The sequence below is a fragment of the Indicator indicator genome, chromosome 10, assembly GCF_027791375.1.
Source record: "Indicator indicator isolate 239-I01 chromosome 10, UM_Iind_1.1, whole genome shotgun sequence".
Taxonomy (NCBI): domain Eukaryota; kingdom Metazoa; phylum Chordata; class Aves; order Piciformes; family Indicatoridae; genus Indicator; species Indicator indicator.
The window spans coordinates 380835-396792 of record NC_072019.1 but is presented as its reverse complement, the minus strand read 5'-3'; the positions used below and the strand labels follow the sequence as shown (position 1 = coordinate 396792).

The 15958-nt window shown below is 38.9% G+C and overlaps 1 protein-coding gene across 1 annotated transcript in view; it reads right to left on the bottom strand.

Annotated features, from left to right (window-relative positions):
* The window catches only part of SUCO (SUN domain containing ossification factor), a 40235-nt gene that overhangs the window by 13069 nt on the left and 11208 nt on the right, over positions 1-15958 (bottom strand). The window contains exons 2-14 of the mRNA XM_054384643.1: positions 15202-15310; positions 12858-12956; positions 11417-11562; positions 8534-8674; positions 8200-8350; positions 6423-6543; positions 6089-6213; positions 5577-5644; positions 4829-4936; positions 3955-4060; positions 2015-2035; positions 1733-1788; positions 940-1031 (exon numbers count right to left, since the gene is read on the bottom strand). Coding sequence (XP_054240618.1) covers positions 940-1031; positions 1733-1788; positions 2015-2035; positions 3955-4060; positions 4829-4936; positions 5577-5644; positions 6089-6213; positions 6423-6543; positions 8200-8350; positions 8534-8674; positions 11417-11562; positions 12858-12956; positions 15202-15310 — 1343 coding nt within the window. The remainder of the gene's footprint in view (positions 1-939; positions 1032-1732; positions 1789-2014; positions 2036-3954; positions 4061-4828; positions 4937-5576; positions 5645-6088; positions 6214-6422; positions 6544-8199; positions 8351-8533; positions 8675-11416; positions 11563-12857; positions 12957-15201; positions 15311-15958) is intronic.

The window sequence follows — 15958 nt, the reverse complement described above, 5'->3', positions numbered from 1 at the left end:
TCTCCCCACTTCCAGCTTTATTCCATTCCCCCTAGTCCTGTCACTACCTGATAGCCTAAAAAGTCCCTCCTCAGCTTTCTTGTAGCCCCCTTCAGATACTGGAAGGCCACAAGAAGGTCACCTCAGAGCCTTCTCTTCTCCAGACTGAACAACCCCAACTCTTTCAGTCTGTCCTCATAGGAGAGGTGCTCCAGCCCTCTGATCATCCTCCTGGCCCTTCTCTGGACACTTTCCAGCATGTCCATATCCCTCTTGTAATAGGGGCTCCAGAACTGGAGGCAGTACTCCAGGTGGGGTCTCACCATAGTGGAGCAGAGGGGGAGAATCACCTCCCTTGACCTGCTGGCCACACTTCTCTTGCTGCAGCCCAGGCTCTGGTTGGCTTTCTGGGCTGCAAGTGCACATTGACAGCTCATGTTGAGCTTCTCATCCACCAGCTCCCCCAAGTCCCTCTCCTCAGGGCTGCTTTCTAGCCACTCACTGCCCAGCCTGTATTTGTGCTTGGGATTGCCTCGACCCAGATGCAGGACCTTGCACTTGGTCTTGTTGAACCTCATGAGATTGGCTTGTGCCCACCTCTCCAGCCTGTCTAGGTCCCTCTGGATGGCATCGCTTCCCTCCAGCCTGTCTGCTGCACCACACAACCTGGTGTCATCAGCAGACTTGCTGAGGGTACGCTCAATGCCTCCTTGACTACTGTCAGTCCATGAAGATGAGTGAAAGGTAAGTGAAACAGACTCACTTCCAGCATTTTAAAGTAACCCTCCAAAGAGTTACAATACATCAAAGCTTAAAAGCATGGTTGAATAAGCCCAAAAAAATGCTGGAATACTGTCAACACTTGGGGTAAATTTGACAATTCTTTACCACAGGCAGGAAAAGAGCCATGTGAGTAGCAGAAGACATGCCTGACAGCAAAAAATGCAGAAGTTTGCCTACCATAATCTTCATCAAAGAGTTCTTGTCGTTCAGACTGATACTGAGAATCAGCTATTTCTTCATACTCTTCAACCATGCTTGTACCAAATACCCTTAGAAGAAAGTTTTAAAATAAATGCCTATTATTAGTGAATCATGCAATGACTTGACAAAACTGGGTAGCAAATAAATTAGATAAGCAATAGTTGCTTTCAGTTAACCAAATAAAGCAGGAGGTATACTTATTTTTTCAAATTTATCCAAAGTCCATTGCACACTTTCAAATGCCTCTCCAAAACACAATCCTGTTTTTAATTCTAGGAAGTCCAGGGACTTTTCCTCCTTTTTGATTTGAACTCATATCTAGACTTCCTTCTCTCAAGATCTCCATGACCTTTTACACCTCTAACTTTGCCTTTGAACTTTTTTTTTTAAGCAGCACAGAGGCTGATTACTCTCGGAATTATATACAGTTACCCTGATTTAGATATTCCAAACATTGCTAACTGTATGTGCCTGGGATAGTATGAGACACAGCAGCTTCCCAAAAGGCTCCTGTAAGGCTGCTCAGCTCCTGCTTCCCTAACCCCCTCCCTGCACATATAAACTATTCCTTACATACTGGAGAATCAGATCAAAAGATTAAAAGCTTCTTTAAACAGATGTGAAGCAGACTATTAAGTTAAGCAGCTGCTTGAATTCACAGTATTTGCAAATAAGATGAAAACAACAGTTGCTGTCCAAGTGTTGTTAAAACACACTAAGCCTCACTGCAATGAGGCAGAAAGATGAAGCAAAATGCTTAAGATATTACCTTATAAGACTTAAGGGACAAAAATGTTCCGATCCAAAGTGTGATATCAACTCCACCTAAAGAACAAAAGGTACTTAAAACTCCAAAGACCCAGAGTCAAAAGTTCATTTAAGACACAAATCCAACCTTGAAATCGCCATCTTTTATTCAAGAGATTTGTAAATCGCCCACAGCAGAAAAGACTTGGAAAGGTTTTTCTTGCCATGCATTAAAGTGATGAGTCGCAGCAGAGAGCACCCCAAGCCCCATGCATTTATCATTCCAAAAGAAGAGTTTGCTAACCTTTATGTACTTGATGAACATCTGAAGCAAGAAAGGAAGAGAGAAAAAAAAAAAAAAAAAAGATGTCAGTACAAAAGGATGAACACATGCCACAGGCAATTACAGGTTTGTTGGGTTTAATTCTGTACTATAATTGGCCAAGACGACAAATCATGAAGGATGAAGCCACAATGCTACTTCATCTGACTCAGGTAGCAAGATGTCATTTAGCTCTTGTACCTTTGCAGATTAGCAGTAACAAGCAACAAGGGGTTTATTAATGAACTCATGTTACTCAATTTTTCTAGGCAGCATTATTGCAGACAGAATACTTAAGTGTGTTAAGTACTAAGTGTATTTGTTCCCCCCCTTAAAGAGCACAGATTACAGAAAGCGACTCCAAAGGAAAAACCTCTTCACAGCACACACTAGGTACTACTGCTTCACATTCAATAGAATATGCTTCAATTTATAGAAGTGCTACTGGAATAAAATGTATAGAGCATCTGATGATACATTTGGAAGCTTCAGTCAGCCATGTATTTGTAGTGAAAGCTTGACTACACACTGCTATTTATTTAATCTAAGCTACCTTGCAAGGTAAAAATGCATTTATTAAACCAGCATTTAGACACAACTAACGAATGATCTTCAAGTAAGGTCATGAAACTATTCCCATAAAAGCACTCTTACAAAAAATTTCCATCACTTCAGATATACATTCATTAAGCCTTTTCAAAAATCTGTAGCCTAGGCACACCTGAGCTTGTTTACTTTTCATGGTGTGAAGTAAAAACCTTGTAAGAATGACCCTTTGAAAGTGTTAGCATGGACACTACTCAAGGCAGAACACTCTGTCTGCAAGGACACTAAGGGCTGAAGCACCTAGTGTGAACCTGGCACTCCTGCAGCAAGCAGGATTCCAGCTACCTTCGGGCATTAATTCAGACAGAAAGCAGAATTTAAAATGAAATCTTCATGCTGTGACTCATGCAGAATTGCTGGGTGGAGAAGTTAGATAACTATCATTCATAGCTGCTACTTCACAAAAGCAAGAATTGTCATTCAGCAGCACAATTTTTTTAGTTGGCAGCACCATAATTGGAAGATAACACATCACTAGAGAGGACCTGAAAGGTTTGTACTTGATTTTAATTGAAACCTCCACTAGGCCCCCACTATTTTCACATTAGCTTTTATATTGGTCCAAGTACCACATCAGTGACAGAATTTTATTGAGCGGCTCCTGAGGAAAGAGCTTGCTCAAAGTTATTTTGAAGGCAGAGAGATCATGGCAAGTCCTGCAGTAAATTCCTTGAGTCACAGCTTTGATTAATTAAGTGCAAAACTGCACTTCAAGTCTGTTGATGGGAACCAGAATTCACTGCTTACTCTTTCAGATTAATTTTAAACCGCATAGCGGAATACTAACACAAAAGTACCAAGTAAAAGGGTATATTTTAATCTGTGCTCCAGGGAGTGTGATTATATACACATACCATATACATAAAATTTTTTTATATATATATACATACACACACATATGTATTTTACATATACATGCACAAACACAAGCAAGTACAGCCAAGAGTCAAAATAGGTCAATACTTCTAATCTTACATTCAGGAGACAGGTTAAGTCAAGGAAGAAAAAAAGGCAGACAACATTCTGTTCTAATTCAGGTATCAACTAAGTATGTCCTTGGACACAAGGTATGTGCTTGGGCACCAAATGCTTCTCCAGATCCTGTCACCTTTGTGAGGAAGGCAACATACTGGTGATTGTGTGAGAAGGTTTAGTGCACGGACAATCACAACAGAGCCATTGCTACTAACCAGAGTAGCACATCTCATGGGAAGGCATGCTTTGGTAACATGGTTCTCAGGATGCTGTTATACAGAGGAAGCACAGCAAACCCACCCTTCCTGAGAAGGATGGATGCTTTTGCAGTGTTAAGTTACCTTAACGTATTTTGCATACATCTGTTCATCCAGAGGAAAGCTTTGGACATTTCTCTCATCTCTGGCATGGAAAGTACCTAATTTAATCCATTTGTTTGTTGGGTACCTAAAAAAGAAACAATGGAATCAGCTAAAAGAAATTAAAGAACCTACTGTTGACAGGCATCTGCTGAAGTTACCCAAAGCATCTTTTCACAGAAGAAATGCTTTTGCTTTTTTTTGTTTCTCCCTTCCCTTTTTCTTTCAGTTGCAAGATAGCAGCAATGTGTTTATGGAGAGAGGAGTTGCAATATAAAGCTAGTCCCAACACAAAACCTCAGTGGTATCTCTTCACATAGTGAAAACAGTATGCAAGTCCTTGAAGCATGAAACCCTATACTGGATCCAACTGAAATCCAGCCAGCCTGCAGCAAAGGCTCTGGAACGGAAAAAAGTCACCTCAGATGAACACAGAACAATGTGACACCCAGGTGGTAGGTTGTAAATATTATTGTAAGCAAGCAGCAAAAAGAAGTGAGCAAAACAGAGTTAGAACTAGGCAACAAACCAAGTGTTGAAAATCAGAACCTACACATGTGAAGCACTGAAACAGCAAGTGGTTTTTTTTGATGCATTGTGTTCAGTGTCTCTTCTCTCACATATCAGAATTAAAACAAAAATAAAAATACAGGAAGCAGGGAGACAACTCAAGCCACGTGTTTTAGGACCTCACAGAGGTCCCTTCCATGGAAAAAAAAATGCTGTAACTGATAATACACAGCAAAAAGTCCATAATTCCACAATTCCACTTTGTATAGTGAGAGGCATTCAGAGACCATCCACTGAACACTCACCTCTCATATTCCATTCAGAAGGGTGAGTTTTGACAACATACCTGTCACTAATAGACACCAGAAAGTCTTTAGGAGTGGAAGAGAACAATTCATGGTTTGCAATGTCAAACTGCTTTACTTGGACTGGTTCACAGAGCTCAATAACAAACCTTGAAGACAAAGAGGAGATATGTTTTAAAAGCACTTTTCCTTCTGCAATTGCAATCCTCAGGCCTTTACCTTGTTACTGCATCTTTCACCAGGTATAAAAGAACACTTTGAAAATGCTGTACAATATGGAGGCATTGCTTACTGCTCCCTTCAAAATCACTAGTGGTATTTCCCTGCATATCTAGCTTAGCAACACCTGCACCTACAGAGCTTCCTCTACCTTGTACTCAAAGGCAACAAGTCACAGAACTAATAACTAAGGACAGCAAACACAATTTAAACCCTACCTGAAATAGCAGTTAGTATATGGTAAATTCCGATTATGCATCCTATAAGTAATTGACAGCTGGGCAAAGAAAAAAATCTTTACCAGAACTCTCTTCTGTAAGGTTATAATTATGCAAACCCCACAAATTACTGAAGTGAAAGTTATCCCCTTTATCTTACTTCTCAACACCAGAGACAGAATTCTATGGGGAACATCATAAAGCATCTAGTACTAAATCCATCAAAGTTCTTTACAGACACAAATCAGACAGCAACACAACACGGGCATGTCAGTCCCACAGGGCACATACAGTCCCATCCAGTGGGAAATGATACCCACTCCTGTCATACATGCAAAGCTCAGCAACCTACCAGATTTTAGTACTGCAAGGATTTAGCATATAAAGGTCCATGTTTTCCATCAAAATGGCTGAAGTGCTCTGTATAAAGAAGAGAATTAATATGTTAAATTGTATGGTTGATACTAACCCAGCACCACAGGGTTTTCTCTTGTCTCCAAAACTAAGTTTCATATTAGTTGTTTAGACTAATGACAAGTCTCACAAATCTAAGGAGGCTAACACATAGGAGACAGTATGCTGTGCTACTTTGGGACAGTCACAGGTTATTTACTATGGTGGGCTGCTTAATACAACTTTGTTCAGTTGTTTATTTCAGTACTAAGTAGATTCTGCTCCCTCTTCCAAATTCACTTAAGTTTGTGTCCCATTTTTTTATAAATAAAAAAAAAAAATCACAATAAACCTGACCATAAAAAGATGAATTCAGAAATCAGTGTTCAGTTTCAACTAAGTGCACTTTGTACTACTTCTTGCATAAAAGTAAACTGAAAGAACGCACAATAATAACTAGAAAACGCTTACCTTTGCTTCTGGATTTGCTGCCAAAATTTTGGCACCACACTCTACAGAGGCATAATTATTTCTATTTTTCTGGACTTTTTTTGTGGAATGCTGCCCACCAACTGCAGAAGGGTGCATTGACTGACCTAGGGACAAGAAAATATTGCTACTGTAACAAACACAAACAGCGTTTTCACTTCCAGGGAACTTCTGCTCACTGCTTTTATATAATAACTGGTATTAATTATGTACTTCTATTCCAGGCTGTATAGCAAACACTTTCAAATAAAAATATGTTTTATTTGAAGATGAAAGTGGTCCATATTTAGACCAAACCAATGAATCCCAAACTTACTCTTTTCTTTCTCCACTTCCATGACTTTCTTCTTCCATTCATCAAATGTTGGAATGTCTCCAGGGTCCTTTGGAGTCATCACTGACGTAGGGTCAATTTCTCCTGTTTTCTTATAGTCTTTCTGCAAAAGAACAAACCAGCAACTGTGAATGTGTTTCAGTAGCCACAAAAATAAAGATGAACTTCAATGCTTAAAAAAAAAAAAAAACTAAAAATGATATAATCAAGTCAACAGCAGATACACCATTTGAACCCATGATAAAAACTTGCTGCCAAGGTAAGCTCATAGGCCCAAAAAAACTCATGATTATTTTCTGCCAGAATTATGTATCCTTTCATTGAGATTTTAGTAATTTCTGGGGCTAATTTTAGTGGCTAAATACACTAAGTAAAACATAACCACTTTGTCTCAAATATATATGATAATTTCTCTGCCCTTAAAGCAAGAATTATATTACATACGGTTCTATAGCTGAAAGCCCTCAAACAGAGCCAAGCCCATGTATTTGGACAAAAGTGACAAAAGAGATTTTTCACATGACTACACTGCAACAGAATGCTAGACATTGCACACACAAAAATACATCCCCACATATATTTAGAAAAGAGCAGACCTAAAAAAAAAAAAACAAACCCCAAAAAAACACCTCTGTATCTTCCTCTCCCAAGAAAGCTCAGGACACAAGATCCTCTCTGGTCTGTGATGAAAGTGCTAAGTCAAAACTGAGTAAGCAATGCCAAATCATGCTCCTACTTAACTACAACATCAGGTCAATATCCTTAGTTACTCAAATTGCAGTCTTTAAAGCATTGGGGTAAAGAAAAAAAATCTTGGCTTCTGGGGGTTTTCTACAATAGTGGCTTACATCAATTTGCTTGTAGTAAGTTCATTAGAAGGCTTTTCCTGACTGTACAGGATAATGTTAAAGCACACTGTGTTCTGTTCAGTGATCTCAGGAAATAAAGTTACCAGTGACAGTTTAAACACCATGTGAACCTGATTTAGCAAAACATGGTATTGCTGCACTTTGGTTATTCTTCACCCACTTAGAAAATGGAAGCTTTAAGAAGTGCCTCACAGTAAGAGTACAGAAGCACTCACACAGTTAAAAGCATAAAAGACCTGTCTAGCTGAATATCCCACAAACAGCGGCCCAATAACCTACCTAGGAAAGAATAAAACACACCCCAAATGCTTTGTATTTCCTCCAACTGTCATCTTTGCCTCTATAGCCATCTGCTTGCTATTCAGGAATTTCCTGACTCAGTCACAATTCATACCTCAGACTTCTCTTCTACAAACTTACCCAGGCCACACAACAGCCTCCAGATGTTGTTTGTGGGTTTTGATTGTTTTTTGGGGGTGTTGTTTGTTTAGGGGGGGGGGTGTTGGGTTTGTTTTGTTTTGTTTGTCACCTATGTAAAAATTTAAGCATCTACAGCCTCCTGTGGAAGTCTCATCTGATTATGTGTTACATGAAGATTTCCTCTGGATTCCACTTCACATAGTTTTATTTGATTTCCCCAAGTCTTGTATCTTAAGAGACTTAGCTCAAAAAACTGTTCTGTGCCAATGGATCAAGCTTGATGCCCCTTTCTCCCAGCTTTTCTCCCTTGTGGAGATGGCAATACCAGAACCACACACAGTGCTCAAAATGTGAGGGCTGTGCATTTACAGAGTGGCTATCAGATGGTTATCATTCACCTTTCACAAGGGTGATAACCTAACAGAGAGCACTAAGCTCCTGTGTCCCAAGTGGGTATCATTACTGCTTACCTCCCTTTTTAAATTCTCTGAGGCGTTCAGAGCAGGTTTTTGCTCATCTGTCCCCTTTTCAGGTGCTGAAACTTTCGACTCAAACTCTGATTTTGTCTTCTTTCCCTTGCCATGTGAAGATGATATGTTCTCTATATGCTGACCTGCAAGGCTGAAAGTTTTCATACTATTAGGACCTATAAAATGATCACATGATCAGCCATACGCAATATTAATCACACAAATATGAAGATAAGCAAGCACATACAAACACTTATTGCCAAGCCAGGGCAGAAAAGAACAATTGCTTTTACGTTATTCAACCTCACAATATATTTAAAATTTCAACACTCACCTTTCTGGTGGACTGACAAAAGAGGAAGGTTCACTCTGCAATTCAGCCTCCAGTGTTCCACCAATATCACAGTCAGGTTCTGACTGCTCAGTTTCACTAGAGCTGACTACAGGGGTATCAGCATGGGAATTTTGTATTGCACTGAAGGAAAAGAAATAACAAAATAAAAGAAATATCCTTTGGGTAACACAAACACCCCCACTAATCAACCTCCACACTAAAGCTATTTGAAAGTTTTTAAAAACAGTCTTACAGAAATAAATCAGGAAAAGTGGAATGAAGAATGCTGTACTTTGTGGAACCGCATTCTCAGCTGTACCCATGCAAGAATGGAATTTCCTTTTCCAGACTGTTTGTCTCAAAGGAACACAAAGCTAGCTTCTCATGTCCCAAAGCATCTAACCAAACACTGGGAAGGATAATGTTTCCCATCATCACTACAAATTAAGAACAGCTTCAGAGTTACCCAACTGCCAGCAATTTTCCTTTTCAAAGGAATCAAACACAAGACTCAGTCCATCACTGAAAGCTCCTAATGTTCCCAAGCCAGTGGGCAACAATCAGAATAGGACTTAGCTAAAATTACGAGAAAAGGAGTGGTGTAATGATATACAGCACAGCCAGCCAGAATTCTTCCTTTACACTATTTTTTCCCCAGTGCAATAAAAATGAGGTAAACCAGCAGCCCATTATCCAAGCTGCACCAGCAGCCCACCCTAGCTAAATTGGCCCACTAACTTTACTACTTCTCTCCCAGAAAGGCAGAACACTGAATCAGACAAATTCAAGGCAGAAACTGAAAATAAAGCCTCTCTCTAGAAATAGTGCAATGGCTGGGCAAGAGAAAATGGACAAGCAACTTCCATTTGGTGATGTCTGTGATTGTCCCTACTTACCCAGTATAGAGATGACTTCCACATTGATCTAGCTATAAACCAGATGTCAGTAAGGGCTTTATCCTGCCTCCTAAACTTCAACATAAACTTTCTACAGCGCTCACAGCAAATTAGGTTAATCCAGTAACATGGCAGAGATGCCAAAACACAAACAGCACATCAGCAACTTAAAAAGGGATCTTCTTGACTCCAACTGCTGCAATTACCAACAGAAGCAACTGCAACAAACCCAGGGAGCCAGTTTCAGTACTTTTTAGATGATAACTCCCACAGTATTAAAACCAAAACCCTAATAGGTATTCAAGGCTTTTTGCTAAGTAGCAAAATCTAACCAATGCTAGGAATCTCAGAATTTATTAGGTACAAGCAGGGAGCAGTTTGTCTCAACACACACACACACACACACACACATCTGAGGTGCACAGTTCAGCTCTTCATGTAACATTTTAATGACTGAAGGAAGGTCAATCACTGCAATTAAAGAGTTCCACATATTCCTGACCTCACTGGATAGATGACACTACGAATAACTACCAAGTGAATTACATATGGGACAGGTATGAACTTAAAAATACCCTCATATCAGAGTGCACCTAGCTGGCATCAAGTAATTAATTTTTGCAGAAGGCAATCAGTGCAAGCCTAAAAGCTGCAGCATTCCCTCCCCTTTAAATACTTTCATTTGTTTGTGGCTTTGCCTTAATCACTCAAGTGCATTAGCAAGGCCACTATGTATGGTTGCTCTCTTCACTTGCAGCTAGAACAGGTCAGATTGTTTTTCAATGTGTTTTCCCCAGATTAAGTCTGGATAGAAAAGCTACAATAAATGCTCTACTGAAAAATATTCACTGAAAGGTAAAAATAGTTTGGACTGACAACAGCAGGGTTCAAAATGCATTTAAACAGTACAGTAGTCAACAAGTTCCATAAAAAGACCTACTGAAATCCCAGTTTTGCTTTAAAACAACTACAAATTTGAGAAACTTGATTGCTGAACATTTGCAATTGAAGATACTTATGATGTACCAAAGGACTTGATCTTGCTTAGCATACTAGACAAGATGAAGCAGCAAAGAATTCCAGACCTTTCCTATGTTAAAGAAACTAAATCTGGTAAACCAGAACAACTGAAACACTAAAAAACCAACACCACAAACAGAATAACAACACACCACTGAAGAGAAACCTATTAATTTTTCATTGAATTTGTGAATGTTTGTGAATTTGTGTGGAATGTTTATCTACCAAAATATCAGATCTTTATCAGCAGATATCAGAAGAATATATTCCCCTTAGCACACATGAGAAACCCCAGGAGCATTCTGTCACAGTAGAAGCAAACACATGGATTCCCATACTGAAGTTCATACTTGATAGCACAGCATTCCACAAAACAGAGGAACAAAACTAAGCCCAACTGAAGACTGCCTCCAGCAGAGATAGCTCTGCAACATAGACAACCAGCCACTAACACCAGAATTAAACTGCCATGGCTGCATTTATACTAAAATTTGCTATTTCATCTAAAGTCTGTCAATATCAGAACTTTAAGACCGCTCTGTTGCAAGGCCTGAAATAAAAACACGCAAAGTTCTTCCTAAACACAAAGCAAAAGCACCACTGAAGCAGCCTTGATACTTGTTAGCACAGATGTGAAAGGAAAGGTCAGAAATCTTAAGGACCTGAGGGCTTTCATAGTACAGATTATTTAGCACGTCAGAAGCTGGATTTTTTTCCACCAGAAGAGCAGCTATGAAACTGATACTGGTAATAATATGACACTTCATGCAAGTACACACCTCTTAGTCCACACAGAGTAAGTGGCATGTTCCATCAGCACTGACACCTTAAAACCAAAGTACAGCAGAAGAATCCTGCAGCAATCTAACCTTACTAAGTAGCCCTTTTAATAACACCAGAATAAGTCATGCTCTCTCAAAGGCCAAACCAATACATACAAACACAGAAAAAAAAACCAAAAACTTACTCAGGCTGCGAGACTGGAGGCATCTCTGAGGTAGGTGAACTGGAAATGTTTTCAGTGCTTGCAACTATGCTAGAAGAAGCTTTTTTTAAATCTACTGAAGGTGAAGTCTGAACTTCAGGCTGGCCAGCTTCACTCATTTCTGTAGTCTAGGAAAACATTACAGAGGAACTTACTTTTCAAAACTTGAAAAGCATTCATACAATGACAGCTAATACAGGAGTTTTAAGAGCACAGATTCCTGTCATCAATGAACCAAAAAAACAGACAGAAAATTGTTTCCCAACTATTTTGCTTTCTTCTTAAACCCAGGCAGAAATCAGTGCTACTTTGGGATAGTTGCAACACTATTCCATAGCCTGCAGTAGAGTGTAAAAATATTAACTGGAGAAAAGTGTGTGCAAGAGTTTCCTCAACCATGCACTTCTATAGAGAGACAGCCACAAGAAAACATGCTTGAGTTTCAGCAACTGAAATACATTCCTCTGTTTGCATGCTCCATTATGATAATATTTATATTTACTATTGTCAGCCTAAGTTCAGTTTTGGGGAAGCCTGTCAATTTTATCACTCCAGCAGAGGTCCAAAATGATTTAGAAGTCCATTGCATTGTAACTGAAGAAAGAGACAAATTCCTTATCGCTTTTGAGAGTCTAGTAATTGAGTCTTATTTATTCTGGTCTTCAGTTTTCATAAACCCTTGCACAGCATAATCAAAACGAGGCTAAATCTGGACAAGTACAAGCATCAAAACAGCTCAGATTAACTCTTGGAGCAATGGAAAATACTATTAAACAAGAGCCTTTGGCCATTAGCTGGATTACTCAGTCATCTAACTGAACAGGTCTGGAATGTTTTACTATAAAGTTACATATCTAACCCATGCAATATATACTCAGAAGCACGCCCCATGTATGTTGTCTTGTAATCTACAAAGCATACAAAATCCTCTTTAACAGAGGTCTTTGTAACATTTGACATCAAGCACTGACTTAATGGTATTAATGGCACATACAAGTGAAACATAACCCTTTTTCCATTTCAACAACAGAAATGAAAAAAACAGGAGCCATGAAGGATGAAACCTAAAATGGACTGCTGTGATCACCAAGTCTGATGTGCATAGGAGACCTCAGTAAGGAGTTTTATGTTTTATTTACAAAGAGACATCCATACCTATAACATCCAATTTTAATTTATCTTGAAAGATGTAGTCACTACATACAACTATTAAATTACTCTTAATGCTACTTATGCACATGGGCAGCCCAAGATCTGTCAGCTCAAACATTTTCTCCTTCACTGGAAACATGAGTCTGACAGCAACCCAGCATGCAAGTGAAATGTGATAGGTGGTTCCTACGAGCTTTAGATAACCAAAATGAAAGACTGAAATCAAGAAGCATTTGAAGAATGTAGAGAGTGAATGAAATAAAAGTCTTGCCTGGTCAGGTTTTTTAAGATCAACAAGCAGCTCTTCTGTAGAACTCTGTGTACTTGAGTCTGCACGGTCAGACTCCAGCCTGGGGCCAGCCTCTTCCCTCTAGTATAAAGGTAAACCAAGAGTAAGAATCAGTAAAACAGGCTTTCTGCTCGAGTAAGGGGAGTTCCCTTTGGTACAGACTGAATACTACTACCTTTACAACCACCAAAATATCAACAAGAAGCTAAGCTACACAAATCTCCACTGCAACTGGCCACATGTTTAAAATCTCATCTGGACAAAGACTAAACCACATTCAAGCAATTCAGTTAAATCTTCACAGGAAAGACCATTTTAACATTCTCTAGAATCATTCTGTTTGTGTGCCAAGGAAAGTTAATCATTCTGATAAGATCTCATGCTGACAGATTCCCCCTTGCTGCCCAAACCAGGAGGAAACTCACCCCTCCCTCCTGACCCCCCCAATCCTCAGATAACTTGCAACAAACAACCATTAAAAATAAAACTTGGCACATTCAGTTATAGCAGATTATCAGTAGAACTAGAATAATTTCATGTCTGCTACTATCTTTTAAAGTAACTTTCTTTTTTACACGCTAAGACTTACACTCAAGTGCAGTGAATTCACAAATAAAAACACGCTTGAAGAGAATTTTAAACCCAGACTGTAGTACTAACAAGAATTTAGTTGCTCCTCAAAATTCTTTCGTTTTCTTAAGTTGTGACCACAGCTTTTGCAATTTATTTTTGAGCAGTAATTAAAAACATGACAAGAAACCTAGTAGAAATTTACACCCCCCTTGTTCTATAAGGGCTATCTAAAATCCTGTAGTCAAATACTGCAAGTGGTAGTGTTCAGATCCAAGAGGCTGCTACACCATACAAGATTACATGATCAGATGGATTTGAGAAAGTTAAAGCACACACTGGCAAAGCAAGAAACAAATGTGAGCAGGCAAATCTTAGACAACAGCTCAGCAAGATTTTTCCCCATTATTATTAGCTGACATCCTAGTCCCCGTGATACATAGCATCAGTGCCTCAAGAGACAACTGATCTAAGCAAAACTGATCAAGGGCTGCAAGGCTGCTCTTTGAGACAGCTCCAGTAGCCTACTTAGGAGTAACAGACACAGGCTTAAGATTCCTCATACACCCAAGAGATTTTTCTTTAATGAATAAAGAGTACAGTATAATGTATGACCTTTCACATCCTTGAGTTTAAGTTCAGAAATCTCCTTAATGCAGCCATGCTCAGAGAATGAAGGGAAGAATACTGCAGAAAAGTAGGAAAACATACAACAGTGGCTTCCCAGACGCAAAGCTTACTTGATCTTTCCAGTTTCATTACATGAGCCATTAAACCTGAGCAGGACTTCTTTCAGGCATACAGGAGAACAGGAATGAATGCTATTTGTTCACCCAAGCTAACAAAAGGGGATAGCTACCCTAGATGTTAAAATGCTTAAGAAATATACAATACTTAAAGTTATGTTTTTTTCCTGGTCAGGCTCAACACATTTTCCAGGTTTGATGTAGCATATTAAAGCTTTCTTGGAGTGAGGACCACGATTAGCATTACCACTTACTGACAGAAGAGATGAGAAGACCAGTAACATCAGTATTACTACTACTACGATCACAAGTCTGATTCTTTGCCTTTGTGAAAAAGTAAATGATATTACCACGACTTTCTGATATGACTCACCAGCTTGGGAACTCACTACCAAATTGCAATATGCAGAAACTCATAATGAGTTAATAAAGATGGGATGATTAAACTCTTATTTAACCTGAAGTGCTGAGTAATGTAAATAAAAAAAGGACAGAGCCTTGTTTATTAGTTTCACATACATATTTATTGCTGTTAATTGCCATTAACCAAGAGGAAAACAAAGTAATAAATACTGACTTAATAAAACAATCTCAAGTCTTCTATTCAGGACAGCAATGATTTGTGCACTGAGTTTTTAGCATAGCAGATGCAACTGGAGTACTCTGGCCTAGACTTATCCAGAGCATCATCTCTTATCACAGTCTCTAACAAGCCACATGCTATTCCTGATGACCACTTCTTCTAACATGTGGCACAAAAAAAAAAAAGCTACCATTACCAACTTTGCTGTTTGTTGCCCATACCCAAACCAACCAGCTGTATTGTCATATAACTGCAACAAACTTGAAGGAAAGCAAAAACTTTGCAACATCTCTGTGAACAGACCAGCTCAGTACAATGAACATTCAGGCTAACAAGGTTTTATGAATTAAAGTATATAAATTACGGGGAGATTAATTTAATCTTAAATCAGAGTGAGTAGCCAATTAACAGGATTGATTCACCATACCTTTTCATGGATACTTTCATCCTCATTGGCCAGGGTACACGCATCACCTGAAGTGTACTGCACTGCTGACGAAAGACTGTCTTTACAAAAGACATGCCAAATAGGAAAGCTGTTCCAAAAGAAAAGAGAGAGAGAGAGAATCAGTCTTGGTTTAAAACAAATAAATATTTCTAAATTCCCTCAGCATTGTCCCCATCAACTTTTTTCAACTGTTTCCATGAAATGCCTAGACAATAGAAATATGCACATACAGTTCATAGGTACTTACTTATCAAAACCATCAGAGGATTTACAGTTAAGAAACTGGTTAACAGAACACATGCTACAAATGTATTACTTTCAGAAGACAAAAAGTATCAGCAAAACAGTAACAAGAATGATACCACGTCACAAATTAAGTTCCTGCAAGCTAGAAATAATCTCTATCCACTATATCCTTTGTCCTATAGCGATGGAATCTCTTTAGCAATGATTATTACAAGGCAAAACAAAGCCACAGCTTAAAAAAATAAAGCTCATTATTACCCTGTACTGGCAAAAGGATCTTGTACAGTCAACATCACCAAGCAAGTTTAAGAGAATTAGAGAAAGGGCCACGTAAAGCCCCATGAAGACATAAAGACAATTGACAAACCAGGTGCTGGCTTTAGCTACAACCTTCACAGAGATTTCATTTTGCACTTCCAGTTCTGTTATAAGCAGAAATGGAGTTATTTCTGTACAAAACCAGCCAACATCTATACAAACATTTGCAGCA